Source organism: Ipomoea nil, unplaced genomic scaffold (assembly GCF_001879475.1).
Source record: "Ipomoea nil cultivar Tokyo-kokei standard unplaced genomic scaffold, Asagao_1.1 scaffold0302, whole genome shotgun sequence".
Lineage (NCBI taxonomy): Eukaryota > Viridiplantae > Streptophyta > Magnoliopsida > Solanales > Convolvulaceae > Ipomoea > Ipomoea nil.
The window spans coordinates 1520515-1533729 of NW_017616730.1; the positions used below are offsets into that span (position 1 = coordinate 1520515).

Below are 13215 nucleotides of genomic sequence, written 5' to 3' on the forward strand. Positions count from 1 at the left end.
TGTTCTAAACCTGTCAGTATCGAAGTAGTGGTTATGCATCGGATAGCCCATGAATTTGATTTCCAACGATTTTTTGACGATCGAAATCTGATCGGAGTGTATTGCTGCATGGTTTGGCGCTGCTAAATGGAGAGGAAGGAGAAATCTTGTAAAATTATAATTTTATCCCGACTTTTGACAGTCAACAAACAGTCAAATTAATACAGAGGACTAAATTGGGTAAGAATTGTATAGTTGAGGACTAAATTGGGTAAGAATTGTATAGTTGAGGACTTAATTGAGTAAAAGTTACATAGTTGATGACTTAATTGGGTAAGAATGGTAGTTGAGGACCAAATTGGTAATTATGGCATAGTCGAGGGACCATTTTGGGTATTAATTCTAAATTCACAAATTGGTCACTGATTTTCCATTTCAACCAATTAAGTCCTTAACTTGTAATTTTGAAACGATTTGGTCTTCCATCTATTTGACCGTTTGTTGACCGCGATCTTTGAGGATATATATGTAGTTTCACGTGCAAAGCTCAAGAGAACGCTCTTGGAGGTGACATCGTTGTTTCGGAGGGGGAAGTGCTTCTCCGCTTACTGCTTGGGGATCACGAGCTGATTCAGCTTAGAGAACGCTCTTGGAGGTGACATCGCCGTTTCGGATGGGGGAAGTGCTTCCCCGCTTGGAGTCACGGCTTTCTCGAAGAGCCACTTCAGGGACTTCGGCGATCTATCTATCAAAAGCTATAATCTCTCCAGCAAGGGGTGCAGCGCCGATAGTGGATTCAAATGTAACATTGTGGTCTAGAAATGCAACCGGAACCTTAAAAACCGACGATGGACCATGAAATTACATATATATCCTAAAAAAACGCAGTCAACAAACAGTCAAATAGACAAAGAACCAAATTGTGTTAAAATTGCAAAGTTAAGGACTTAATTGGTTGAAATTAAAAGTCGAGGACCAATTTGTGAATTTAGCTATAGTCAATGGACCATTTTAGGTATTTACTCAAAAAAAAAAAAAAAAAAGAGAGAAAGAAACAATAAATTCTGACAGGTAAAAAAACTAAAGACATTATGGGATTTCTGCGCGCACAGATTGCTGCAAACACGCAGTAATTTGTACAAGTCTTTTGCCTTTTCTCTAAAAGTGAACCCCCACCCAAAACCCATATTTGCAGGAGAAAAATTAACAAAAAATTTCCCTTTCCCATTAAATAAAAATAATTCCTAATTTTTTCTTTCTAAAATATTATGCAAAAATATTATTGTGATTGCTCTTAAGATTATCTTTCCCTTTGCCAATAGGAGTGATGCATCAATTGAACTGTGCAACTACCCCTATAACTATACCTCTAATCCTTGTGTTTGTGCTATTGCTATCCGGGCCAACCACGTGTCCCCGATCAAATTCCTCAATCATTAGACCGTAGATTGTGGATCGTGGTCCACCTTGTAAAGTAAACAACTAACATAAAATTTATTTTTAATATATTAAATATTCATTTTTAGTACATTGAGTTTTTACTGAAGATTCATTATTAAATGAACTTTCAATACCTTATTAATGAATCTTCAGTATATTAAAAATGAATATTTATCAATAATATATAATACAATGTAGACCATGATGCCATAGTATAATTTGCCCAAATTCCTCGCAAATTATGCTGTGCAACCGAATGCACCTTGCAAGGTGCATACGGTTGCAAAACGGCACCGTTTTGGTTAAAAAAATGCGCGTCCCACTTAAAGAAGAAATCAGGTTCGATTCTCGGCAATAACAATTTTATATATCCAGAAATTCATAACTATATATCCACAAATTCATAACTATATATCCACAGTGAATGAATGAAGTAAAAATCCACAATGAATGAATAAATGAAGTAAAAATCCACAATGAATGAACTTAATATCCATAATGAATGAACTAAATATCCACAATGATTGAACTAAATATCCACAATGAATGAACTAAATATCCATAAATTCATAACTATATATCCAGAAATTCATAACTATATATCCATAAATTCATAACTATATATCCACAGTGAATGAATGAAGTAAATATCTACAATGAATGAACTAAATATCCACAATGAATGAACTAAATATCCATAAATTCATAACTATATATCCACAAATTTATAACTATATATCCAGAAATTCATAACTATATATCCACAATAATGCTATTGTCGAGAATCAAACCTGAATTTTTTTTAAAAAAAATGTGACGCACGTTTTTAGTCAAAACAATGTCGTTTTGCATTGTATGCACCATGCACATGGTACATTCGGTTGCACGGCATAACTATTGCAAATTCCTCTGCTCCCTTTCCTTCGTGAATGGGCTCAGTGAACTAGGCTAGGCCATGGATTCTTTTCTTGGGCCAACCACTATGCCGGGTTATAGGCCGTAACCCATATAACCCCAATAAGTATGATACTATTATCATTGAAAACGATTTGTGTGTATGTCTTTAAGTTATTAATGAAAATGAAATTATTGATTTCATTTTTAGAAATACACAATCCACCATTTTGTGGGGTCCGTCAGGAGAGAGAAATGGAAAAGAGAGGCGCACCGCACCCAGTCGAGCGTGTCAGTGCACACGCCCGCTATCGCGTCGGCCATACTCCGTTTTTTTTTTTTTTTTTTTTTTTTTTTTTTTTTTTTTTCTTATTCTCTCTCTTAATTGGCACCTTAAAAATCACACCGAAAAAAAGATCATTACTATTGAGGATGCTGTTACGAAGACTAAAGAGAACATGTGAGCCAGGAAAGTACATGGACTTGGCTACGATACTACGTAGGAAGATGGAAGTTGCATTGTATGTTGTTCTATCTTAAGTTAAAGGTGGAAAAAGATAAATTGTGCAGAAGTGGCCGCTGGGTTTGCATATTTCCACCCATTTTCCCATAAGTGGTTTGAGAGTAGAGAGCACTAAGCTAGTTAGGTATCCAGCTACCCAACAAAGACTGTCTCTAATATAATCTGCTTTAATTACAAAGAAACCACATAACCCCACTATACATATATTCATTCATACATTGAATTGAATCTCTTCAATAAGTCTCATGGATTATGGTCAAATGGCCAATGATATGTAAGAGCTTGCTTTTAGCGGGCATTGAATGTTAGGGTTGAAGAATGGACTTGATGAGCAGCTGCACTTGATAGCTAACTTATTCGTAGTATCAATATTTTTGATTGGGATGAAATTTAAACCTGTTATCTTTCATTGGGAAAGCTAACAGTTATGTCATTAAACCACACGTTACTTGGCATCGGCGAGAGGGTGAGTATATTTGATTCAACTTCAATTCCAACAAGTTGGACTTCAATAGACCGGGAGTAATATAATATTATCGAGTTAATTCCATTTTGGTCCTAAATTTATAAGTGTCAGTCCATTTTTAATAGTCCTTTTTTTTTTTTTTTTTTCTCAAAATATCTCTGTTAGTCCTAACAGTATTGTGACATGACCATTTTTGTCTTCCGTTAACAAATATGTTTAAATAACATTAAAAATGACATTATTAACCACTCAAAATGACCCTTTTTTCTTCTCGGTAATAGAACCACAAATCTTGTGGATTTTTATGAAGTAGACTTATGCACTAGAGACTTAAGGTTTGCCATTAAGTAGACTTGTGATTTTTTCAATTGCACTTTTTCAGATTTTGCAGTACACTTATGTATTGATAAAAGTTTTATTACCAAGAAGAAAAAAGCTAAGAAAGATTTTGAGTGGTTAATAACATCATTTTTAATGTCATTTAAACATATTTGTTAACGAAAAAAAAACGGTCACGCCACAATAATGCTAGGACCAACGTTGATGTTTTGATAAAAAAAAAAAAGGACTAAAAGTGAAATGACACATATAAATATAGGACAAAAAAAATGATTTAACACTTAAATATGAATAAACCAACATGTCTTTTTATTTAACGCCATTTAAACAATTTCGTTAATAGAAGACTAAAAATGAACATGTCACAATTATACTAGAATAGAAAAAAAAATGTTTTGAAAAAATAAAATAAAATTAAAAGTTGACTGAAACATATAAACCTAAGACAAAAAAATATAATATAATTAACTCTAATATAATCCCAACAATGAATAGAGTTGAGATGGAGGCTGACCTTGTTTCCCGGGTTTTATTCTTGTAAGAGTTTTGAGTAATGTATGACAAAACGGAAGAGGTAGTTTATAATTTTATTTATTTTTTAAACAACAAGGAAAAGAAAAGATGAATTGGAAAGCACTTTAAATAAGAGCCCTTGAGATTGGAAATGGAATGAGTAACAATCTACTACTTATCTATAACTTGCACATGGAGCACATAAATATCATGCTGCATTTTTTATGACTAATTTATTCATCTGTACAATGAGACCACCTTCTTCAGACCCACTAACACAACTCTCATAATTTCACCCTACATACAAAAAAAAAAAAAAAAAACCCTAAAAAATCCCTTTCCACTGATCTCATCGACTAACTTTATACTGTATTATAGTCAAAATGGTCCATTCAAGCCACCAAAGTTGCCTAAGTGTCAACTTAAGAATGTCTCATAGCAGCACGCACAGATTTAACTCAATGATTTAGTAGGCAGTATTTTAAAAAAAAAAAAAAATCAAGATTCAAACTTTGACAGCAGCAGTGTGGGAATCAATCGAAACAGGTTCAAAATGAGCAAATTCTTTGTGCATATCGCTATTTGACCAATCATTATTGTGTGGACCATATTTTGTCTACTGTAAAATAATGTATATTTAATAAAAAATAATGTACATTCAGTACAAAAATAATGTACATTGTATTTAGGGGATGTACATTATTTTTGTTCTGATTGTACATTATATTGTATAATGTACATTCAATACAAAAATAATGTACATTTAATATATTTAAAATGTAATTTTTGTTATAGTCCACATAATATTGTGTAGACTATAATTTGCCGTATTTGACACACTTAGTCATCGTGATTATATCCTCTTAAATGTTCTGTTAGAACTAATTAATTATAGTCGATCTTATAGATAACTTAGACTATCTCTTTGTGATTTTTAATTTTACAAACTAAAGTAAAATTTTATTAAAAAAAATACATTCGAGTAGTGATTTCGGACTTTCTCTTAGATCGAAAAACATAGGAATGTCGGGATAGGTACATTATGGTTTTAAATTTGGTTAAATTAATGATCCATCAAACGTCATTTAAGGATTAAATAATATTTAATTAAGGTTAATGGGGATGGTCGTTTGTGGCTGTGCGATGATCTATCTGAGCATGCTGCAATGGCGCCGGCTTTAGTAAATTATAATTTACAACTTTTTTTTCGGTCAATCCTTGTATATGATTACAATGAATAAACTTCTTCAAGTGATGGTATTATGATGTTAATGACTAGATTATATATGTCATTATTGTATTGTTGTAGTATGAGAATATTCGAGTACATGTCCGAAGATCCTAAACTACCTTATTGGGTCTTGAAAGAATTAATGGTTTAGAATTTTTACCAAATTCTCTTTCAAAAAAAAAAAAGAATTTTTACCAAATTAATAAGATTGTAAATTGTAATGTTTTTTAAAAGAATTGTTCTCAAATGGGTTTGAATAAAATTTAATTAGATTTGTTTTATTTAACAAAATGTAAATAATTACGGAGTGCTTATATATATATATATATATATATATATATATATATATATATATATATATATATATATATATATATATATATATATATATATATATATATATATATATAATGTTGTTGATAGAATATATGACAATTTGATCAAGCGAGCCCAATAGTCTAACCCATCACAAGGCAATCGTTATGCTGTGAAACCGTGTTCAACTTGAAAGGTGAACATAGTTCTATGTTCATAATTACTGAATTATATGTTCATAATTATAAAGTTATATATTTATAATTTTTGAATTTCATATTTATAATTTTTGAACTCTATATAACCTCTAACCTGCAATAACATTCATATATCTCAGGTGATATTAACTATATTCGAGTGTTAGATCCTTAATAGATTTATGAAAATAATTCCGCAATCATTATCTAAAAAGTGCACTATATATGAAATTCATCATTTAATTATGATTAACAAAGGATCACAAAGATACAAACAAGTCTAAATTGTATACAATCGACCGATTCGTTAGAAATTAAATTAACATATGCCTAAGTTAACTAAACTCATCAATAATAAAGTTGTATTGGCAAGATATGAGAAGCATAAAATATAGAGAGATGACTTGTTCCATTACAACGCTATTGCTAACTGCCAAACAACAAAACACATTTCATGACTACTTTCTTAAACATTTCATGACTACTTTCTTAAACGGAAGTACTAGAAAAGACACTTGGGAAACACAAAAGCGTGTGGATCATTTTTTTTTTAAAAAAAATACATTTTTAATATATTAAAAGTACATTATTTGTGTACTGAATATACAAAATAATATATTTTCAGTACACAAATAATGTACTTTTTATTTATGTTCAATACAATAATGAATGGGAAACCAACGTGTTTGATATATATATATATATATATATATATATATATATATATATATGAAAGCATGATCACGATTGATGTAGCAAGAGACTAACCATTTTCATGCACGCCCGATATTGTTTGGATCGTCAAGCCGTGTCTTCTAAACGTACGTTGAAAATTTTATTATACAAAACTATATTAGAGGTGATATTTGAATTATACTCTTAACGACACAATAAAACATATATGAGTTTATTTTAGGCAAAATTACATTTTTGGTCCTCTCGTTATACCCATGGTACAGACTTAATTTCTGAATTATATGTGTGACCATCTTTAACCCATAAGTTATGCATGGAATAACGATTTTAGTCCTTGAATGACCAAATCATACAATAAATTGATGGTAGAAATAGTCATCAAGGAACTAAAATCGTAATTTCATGCATAACTTATAGGTTAATCATGCATATAACTCAAGGACTAAGGACGGATATAAATGACTAAAAATATAATTTTACCTTTATTCTATTTAGAATTTTAATGTTAATTATCCTAATACGGTTGGGAACATGTCGTTCTCATTTCTCTATAATTAGCTTGTCAACTCACGTGTGAACCCCCCTCCATCCTTCGCTGTTTTGGTATCATTTTAGGGTACACAACCGAATTTGTTTTTTTTCCTCACCTTACTTTAATTTTTTAAAAAACTTAGTTCATCTCAGTTTCGCTAGATTAATTCTAAGCCCACACGACTCCGTCCATAAAGTCACTGCGGAAATAAATCGCGAATTGCACAATCAATCGACCGGTCAGATCCTAGTCTTCATGTCCGCTCAAGAAATATCCTTACACTGCCACCTACAATCATGACCTTTAAGTCAGGCGACGAACTAACTATAGTAAGTCCATGGTGATGTATTATTAGTTGATTGTATTATTAAAGGTGGTGCAACTTTTCTTTTCTCTTATACCGCCCTATTTCGATGACATGATGTTGAATTTAGCGCGCGAGTGAATAATCAGTCGGATGGTTATATAATCAACTGAAAAATAGAAAAATTGGTCGACTATTTTGACCTTCAAAATTGATCGAAGCGAATAATATAACCAACCAAAAAAATCAAACGTTGATTCCAGTCAGTTATGCTGGTTACCGAAAAAATCGATCAAATGCATACTATATATTGGTATTATAACTTTTGGGTAGTCAACGATGGGTCAACACAACCATTAAAATAACAAGTATATAAGAAATCAGAAAATATGGAGAGAGTATAGGTATTGTATTGTTGAGAATGGCTTGTCTTCTCCCCATGTATGAGATCTATTTATACATATTTTGGGCTAAGAGCCCTACAAGGAATAAGAATCCTAGACTACTTCATATTGGGAGTCATGTTGAGAGTAATAAACCTTAGTCCTACTACATTGAAAATAATGAGCCCCAATCCTTATTACATTATGAATACTAAACCCAATTCTTATCAACCTCTTAAGTTGCTCCGTACTGTATATCATTCTTGTGCTTCATTGATCCAATTACTTTCTTGAGCCGGTTATGTGGTCCAGTCCATTATACCATCCATCACATGCACTATTCCTAAAAATTCAAACATGCAATGCTATAAAATTTCAAATCCAATAATGTAGGTTATTAGTCACCAACTAAAACTGAAGATGATAGCTTAATAATAACCAAATGATAATAGAAATATAATTTTAAAAAATCAATATCCAAAACTGATCGAAAATTAAAATTTTTGGATTGATTTTATTCTTGATTCTTGATTGTCGAATGATTAACCATAATTTGCTTAGCCGTAGCTGGACTCGGGCCATTTTTTGGGAGAATTTGTTAGGTAATATTTTTTTTAGTAGGGAAAAGGGTATTTGTTAGGTAATATTGCAATACACTCTTTATAGCACTTCATTTATTTATACCAAGAATAATAATAGAATTTGGGAGAAGAATAATAATAGAATATCCTACTAATTAATCACAGTTCATATGAAAATTATTATGCTTATTAATGACGATATGATAATAAATAAAATCCAACTAACAGAGGGCGAAAAGACTAGAGTACCCCCACACAGATAGGCACATGTTGGAATTGAATTGAAAACAACCACCGAACTATTTTAAGGTTTGACTAAGTTGAATGAATATACCAAAGTAGATCCTTTAGGTTTTGCGTATATATATACACCCGTTTTACTCTCTCGAGTCGTTCAATCCAACATGAATTCTACCTGTTTCACTCTATAACTAATACTCCGCTCTCCCGGCTTCTCCATTCCTTTTTTCTCTCGTGCTCTTCTTCATTCTCTTTCAGGTCTCTTAGATTTTAATTAATGTTTTTCTTATAATATTTATGAGATTTTTGATATGTTTATGTGTTTTGTTATTAATAGTTTCTGGGATTTTTGTTTGTTTATAATTTGTTACTCAGGACTAACTGATCGGAGGGGATAGTAAGGGTGTTGTGAAAATGCCGTCGGCGAATGGGGAGATGAGGGTGTTGAGTGCGTTGGATCAGGCGAAGACGCAGTGGTATCACTTCACAGCGATTATCATCGCCGGAATGGGGTTTTTTACCGACGCATATGATTTGTTTTGTATATCGCTGGTGACGAAGCTGCTGGGGAGGGTTTATTATCATGTTGATGGGGCGAGGAAGCCGGGGAGTTTGCCGCCGAATGTGGCGTCGGCGGTGAATGGCGTGGCGTTCTGCGGGACATTGGCGGGGCAACTCTTCTTTGGCTGGTTGGGGGATAAGTTGGGGAGGAAGAAGGTGTATGGACTCACTCTCATGCTCATGTGCGGCTGCTCAATCGCTTCCGGGTTGTCGTTTGGCCACACGCCGACGTCGGTGATGACGACGCTCTGCTTTTTCCGGTTCTGGTTGGGGTTTGGCATCGGCGGTGACTACCCGCTCTCCGCCACCATCATGTCGGAGTATGCCAACAAGAAGACTCGCGGCGCATTTATCGCCGCGGTTTTCGCCATGCAGGGGTTCGGGATTTTGGCGGGCGGGATTTTCGCGATTGCGGTTTCGTTCGCTTTTGAATCTAGGTTTAAAGCGCCACCGTACGAGGTTGATCCGGTGGGGTCCACCATCCCGCAGGCGGATTTCGTGTGGAGGATAATTCTAATGGCCGGCGCGCTCCCGGCGCTGCTGACGTGGTACTGGCGGATCAAGATGCCAGAAACCGCCCGCTACACGGCGCTGGTGGCTAATAATGTTAAGCAAGCGACGGCGGATATGTCTAAGGTTATGCAGGTTGATCTTGAAGCGGATCTTCCCAAGGAAAGAGAGGCGGAGGCCTCGTCGAGGGCGGGGGCGTTCGGTGGTTTATTCTCAAAGAAATTTCTCAGCCGCCATGGGCTTCACTTACTGGGAACTACGACCACTTGGTTCTTGCTCGACATTGCTTATTACAGCCAGAATTTATTCCAGAAAGACATCTTCTCCGCCGTGGGATGGATTCCACCGGCCAAGACTATGAACGCCATTCAAGAGGTTTTCAAGATCGCAAAAGCTCAAACTCTCATTGCCCTAATGAGCACGGTCCCCGGCTACTGGTTCACCGTCTTCCTCATCGATAGAATCGGAAGGTTCAAGATTCAACTCCTCGGTTTCTCCATGATGACAGCTTTCATGTTCGCTCTCGCCATACCATATAGCCACTGGACTCATCCCGGAAACCATATAGGCTTCGTGGTCTTATACTCCTTCACCTTCTTCTTCGCCAACTTTGGCCCCAACGCCACCACATTTGTGGTCCCGGCCGAGATCTTCCCCGCCAGGCTCCGCTCCACCTGCCATGGAATCTCTGCAGCTTCTGGGAAGCTGGGAGCCATGGTCGGGGCGTTCGGGTTCTTGTACTTGGCTCAACCGCAGGACAAATCTAAGGCAGATGCAGGGTACCCTGCAGGAATAGGGGTGAGGAATTCTCTGATCGTTCTGGGAGTGGTTAATTTTCTGGGCACATTGTTCACATTCTTGGTTCCTGAATCCAAAGGGAAATCTCTTGAAGAAATATCAAAAGAAGACGAAGGGTCTCAATCATAGCTCTTTTTGTGTTATATTATTTAGCTTACAGTGTTTCTTTGGCTTCTTTGTTTCCAGATTTTCTGTCTTTAGTTGTCGCTTGTCAGATTGCTACTTTCTCTGTGTGTGTTTCAGCTATTAGTCAGTACTGAGTGTGCTAGTTGACAATAAAGATCAGAAATTTAGTGTATATATCCTTCAAATCTGCAATCTTTTCGTTACACCTAGAAATCATAAACTCACAAACTGGCTGGTAAAAGACCACAAAAAGGTAATCTAGTTTAGATTGTAACCAAAAAAGCCTGGGATTGTGACAAAAACATAACTTTTGTACCAGTGAAAGCAGAATCAAGAAAAGGAAGGTACAGAATATCAGCAAGGTTATCTGTATCAGTAAATATATCAAGAAGTTCTTCAAAACAAGTTTTGAATTCTTTATTTCTAGACACTAATAACCACCAGCATTCACAGTTTCTGGGCCAGAAATGGCCTGCAGAATGCTTGACAAGGGTGTTGATGGTGAATAAGATGGTAAGGCTTTATGTAGTTCTTCATCGTTCTTCATCTTGCACGATCTCTGATCACCTCGAGGTCCATTTCTGTAGGGTCGGTAGCTTGGATTTCGTAATGGAAGCCATCCAGGTCTCTTTTGAACCGGTCTTTGGAGGTAGCATAGAGCATTTTTGCACGAATTCGGGAGGTTGATGGAGACCTGCAATTTTGGCAAACCATTATGCATGATTATTAGAGCCAAATGCGAAGTTCAATGCTGATAGGAATAGAAAGGTGTGGATGGAGCTCTAACCATGCAATGAAGAATATCTTGCTCTTTTGGCAATTCTCAGATGTCACAAAGTCGAAGTCATAGACTGCATATCTGCAATCATTCTCCGGCAAGGAGGCAGCAAAATCATCATAGCTCTCAGCAGGGCCGCCAGTTTTCTCCACAACCACCTCCTTTTTCTTTTCATCAATCTTGAAAATCACGTATCGATGCATCTTCTTCCTCTGCAGCTCCAGGAATGCACTTCTGCTGTGATCAGCAACACCCATGCCAGAAGATGCATTTGGCTGAAAAACAAACACAGCTAATAAGCGTTACTGATTTGCATAAGGCTAACAGTCTAAGCCCGACTAATACACCAATCACTGCTGGAAGTTATGGAATTTCCGACCACCTGAAAGTGATCTTCAAGTCGAAAGCAAAAAGTGGTCGGAAATAGCAACAAAGGTTTTTCCGGATGCCAAAAGTGGCCGGAACAAGCTTTCGGCTTGATTTAAGATCACTTTCAGATGGTCGGAAATTCCATAATTTCCAACAGTGAATTCAGCCCAAAGAGCATGATTAAGCCTAGCAGGTTGGTCCGTTAACAATTAATAACCACAAGATTCCAAGTTCGACTCCAAGTAGGAATGACGTATTGACTTTCTTGGTTTGAACTAATCAACTATGACAACCTAAGCTAATTTAGTTCCTCGTGATCCTTTGATAGATAGGGTCACAAGCGGGGTTTACCCTCGGATAGTTTCCTATACATGCCCTAAAGCCTCAAGATCATTTCATCAGTTTACATCCTCCTCTCTACAGAGAGCTAGCAATAAGGCAATAAGCTTCATTCTACACTTTGCAGTTTACTACTCTGAGATTCAATAAGGTTGCTAATTTGCCTAATCATCTTCCTCAAATAGCTAATTATGCAGTGTAGTTATAAGGTGAAATCCACACCCTTTCTTTATAACAGAAAAGCAAGAAAAGAAAGAGTAAATACAAAGACTAATTAATTAAGATCAATTTTTCTGTTTCCACCCAAAAACTTTGAGTAATTTCTCATCAAAATGGCAGCAGTAGTTGATACAAGCCCAGAATCAAACCTCAAAGTTTCAATCTGTTCCTTAAACTTCTTCAACGAGATAATGAAACGAAATCAAAGGCCCAAAAAAACAAACCTAGGAGATATTCTTGATATAGCAGAACCATTCAAGATCGCAACTGGGTAATAAAATTTGTATCATCCCAAAGCAATTCACAAAACACCCAATCACTATAAACCCTAGAAGCTAAGCACATAATCTACCAGGAAAGACACAAATAGAAGCTGGAGATTTCGAGAACCTAGCCCCTTGAGCAGCAGAGAAACAGAGGGAGATAAAGAAAGTACCCCTCTTGCAGTAGTTCTGAAAGCCATGGCTGATGAGCTTGAGATCAGCAATGGAAAGATGAAAGATCGCTGCTTTATTTATACTTATTGAATTATTGAATGTTTTCTTGGACTCCGGCGTTTCTTCTTCTGGATTCCCAGCAAATTTAATTTATGTACGTAATATAAAGTAGGGAGTAGAATAAGCTGCATGGTGCTAAAATCAAGATTTTGCATAGGGAATCGAGTTAGGCCCACCGTCGGCAAGGGCGGTGCGTTGTACATACGCTTTGCCTACTTTTCACAAAATCGCAAACGTCAACTACCTGTATTTTATTTAAGGATTATGTATTAACTAATGATTAAATGATACAATAATTATATTCCACTCGTGAGTCGACTTGTACCAACTAACTTATTTAAACCAATTTTTAAAAATTTATTGTAATTGCTCCTACAATATATGT

At 35.5% G+C, this 13215-nt stretch overlaps 2 protein-coding genes across 2 annotated transcripts; one reads left to right on the top strand and one right to left on the bottom strand.

Annotated features, from left to right (window-relative positions):
* The first annotated feature begins 8761 nt into the window (after positions 1-8761).
* LOC109161286 (inorganic phosphate transporter 1-4-like) lies at positions 8762-10802 on the top strand. The gene is made up of 2 exons (XM_019309615.1): positions 8762-8891; positions 9009-10802. Exon 2 carries the CDS (start codon positions 9048-9050, stop codon positions 10629-10631), a length of 1584 nt encoding a protein of 527 aa, XP_019165160.1. The 5' UTR covers positions 8762-8891; positions 9009-9047; the 3' UTR covers positions 10632-10802.
* Positions 10803-10980: 178 nt separating this feature from the next.
* Positions 10981-12948, bottom strand: LOC109161300 (actin-depolymerizing factor-like). Its single transcript, XM_019309637.1, has 3 exons — positions 12770-12948; positions 11416-11681; positions 10981-11322 (listed from the first exon to the last, which is right to left on the bottom strand). The coding sequence occupies exons 1-3, from the start codon at positions 12794-12796 to the stop codon at positions 11172-11174; spliced, it is 444 nt and encodes a 147-aa protein (XP_019165182.1). The 5' UTR covers positions 12797-12948; the 3' UTR covers positions 10981-11171.
* Between the last annotated feature and the right edge of the window lie 267 nt (positions 12949-13215).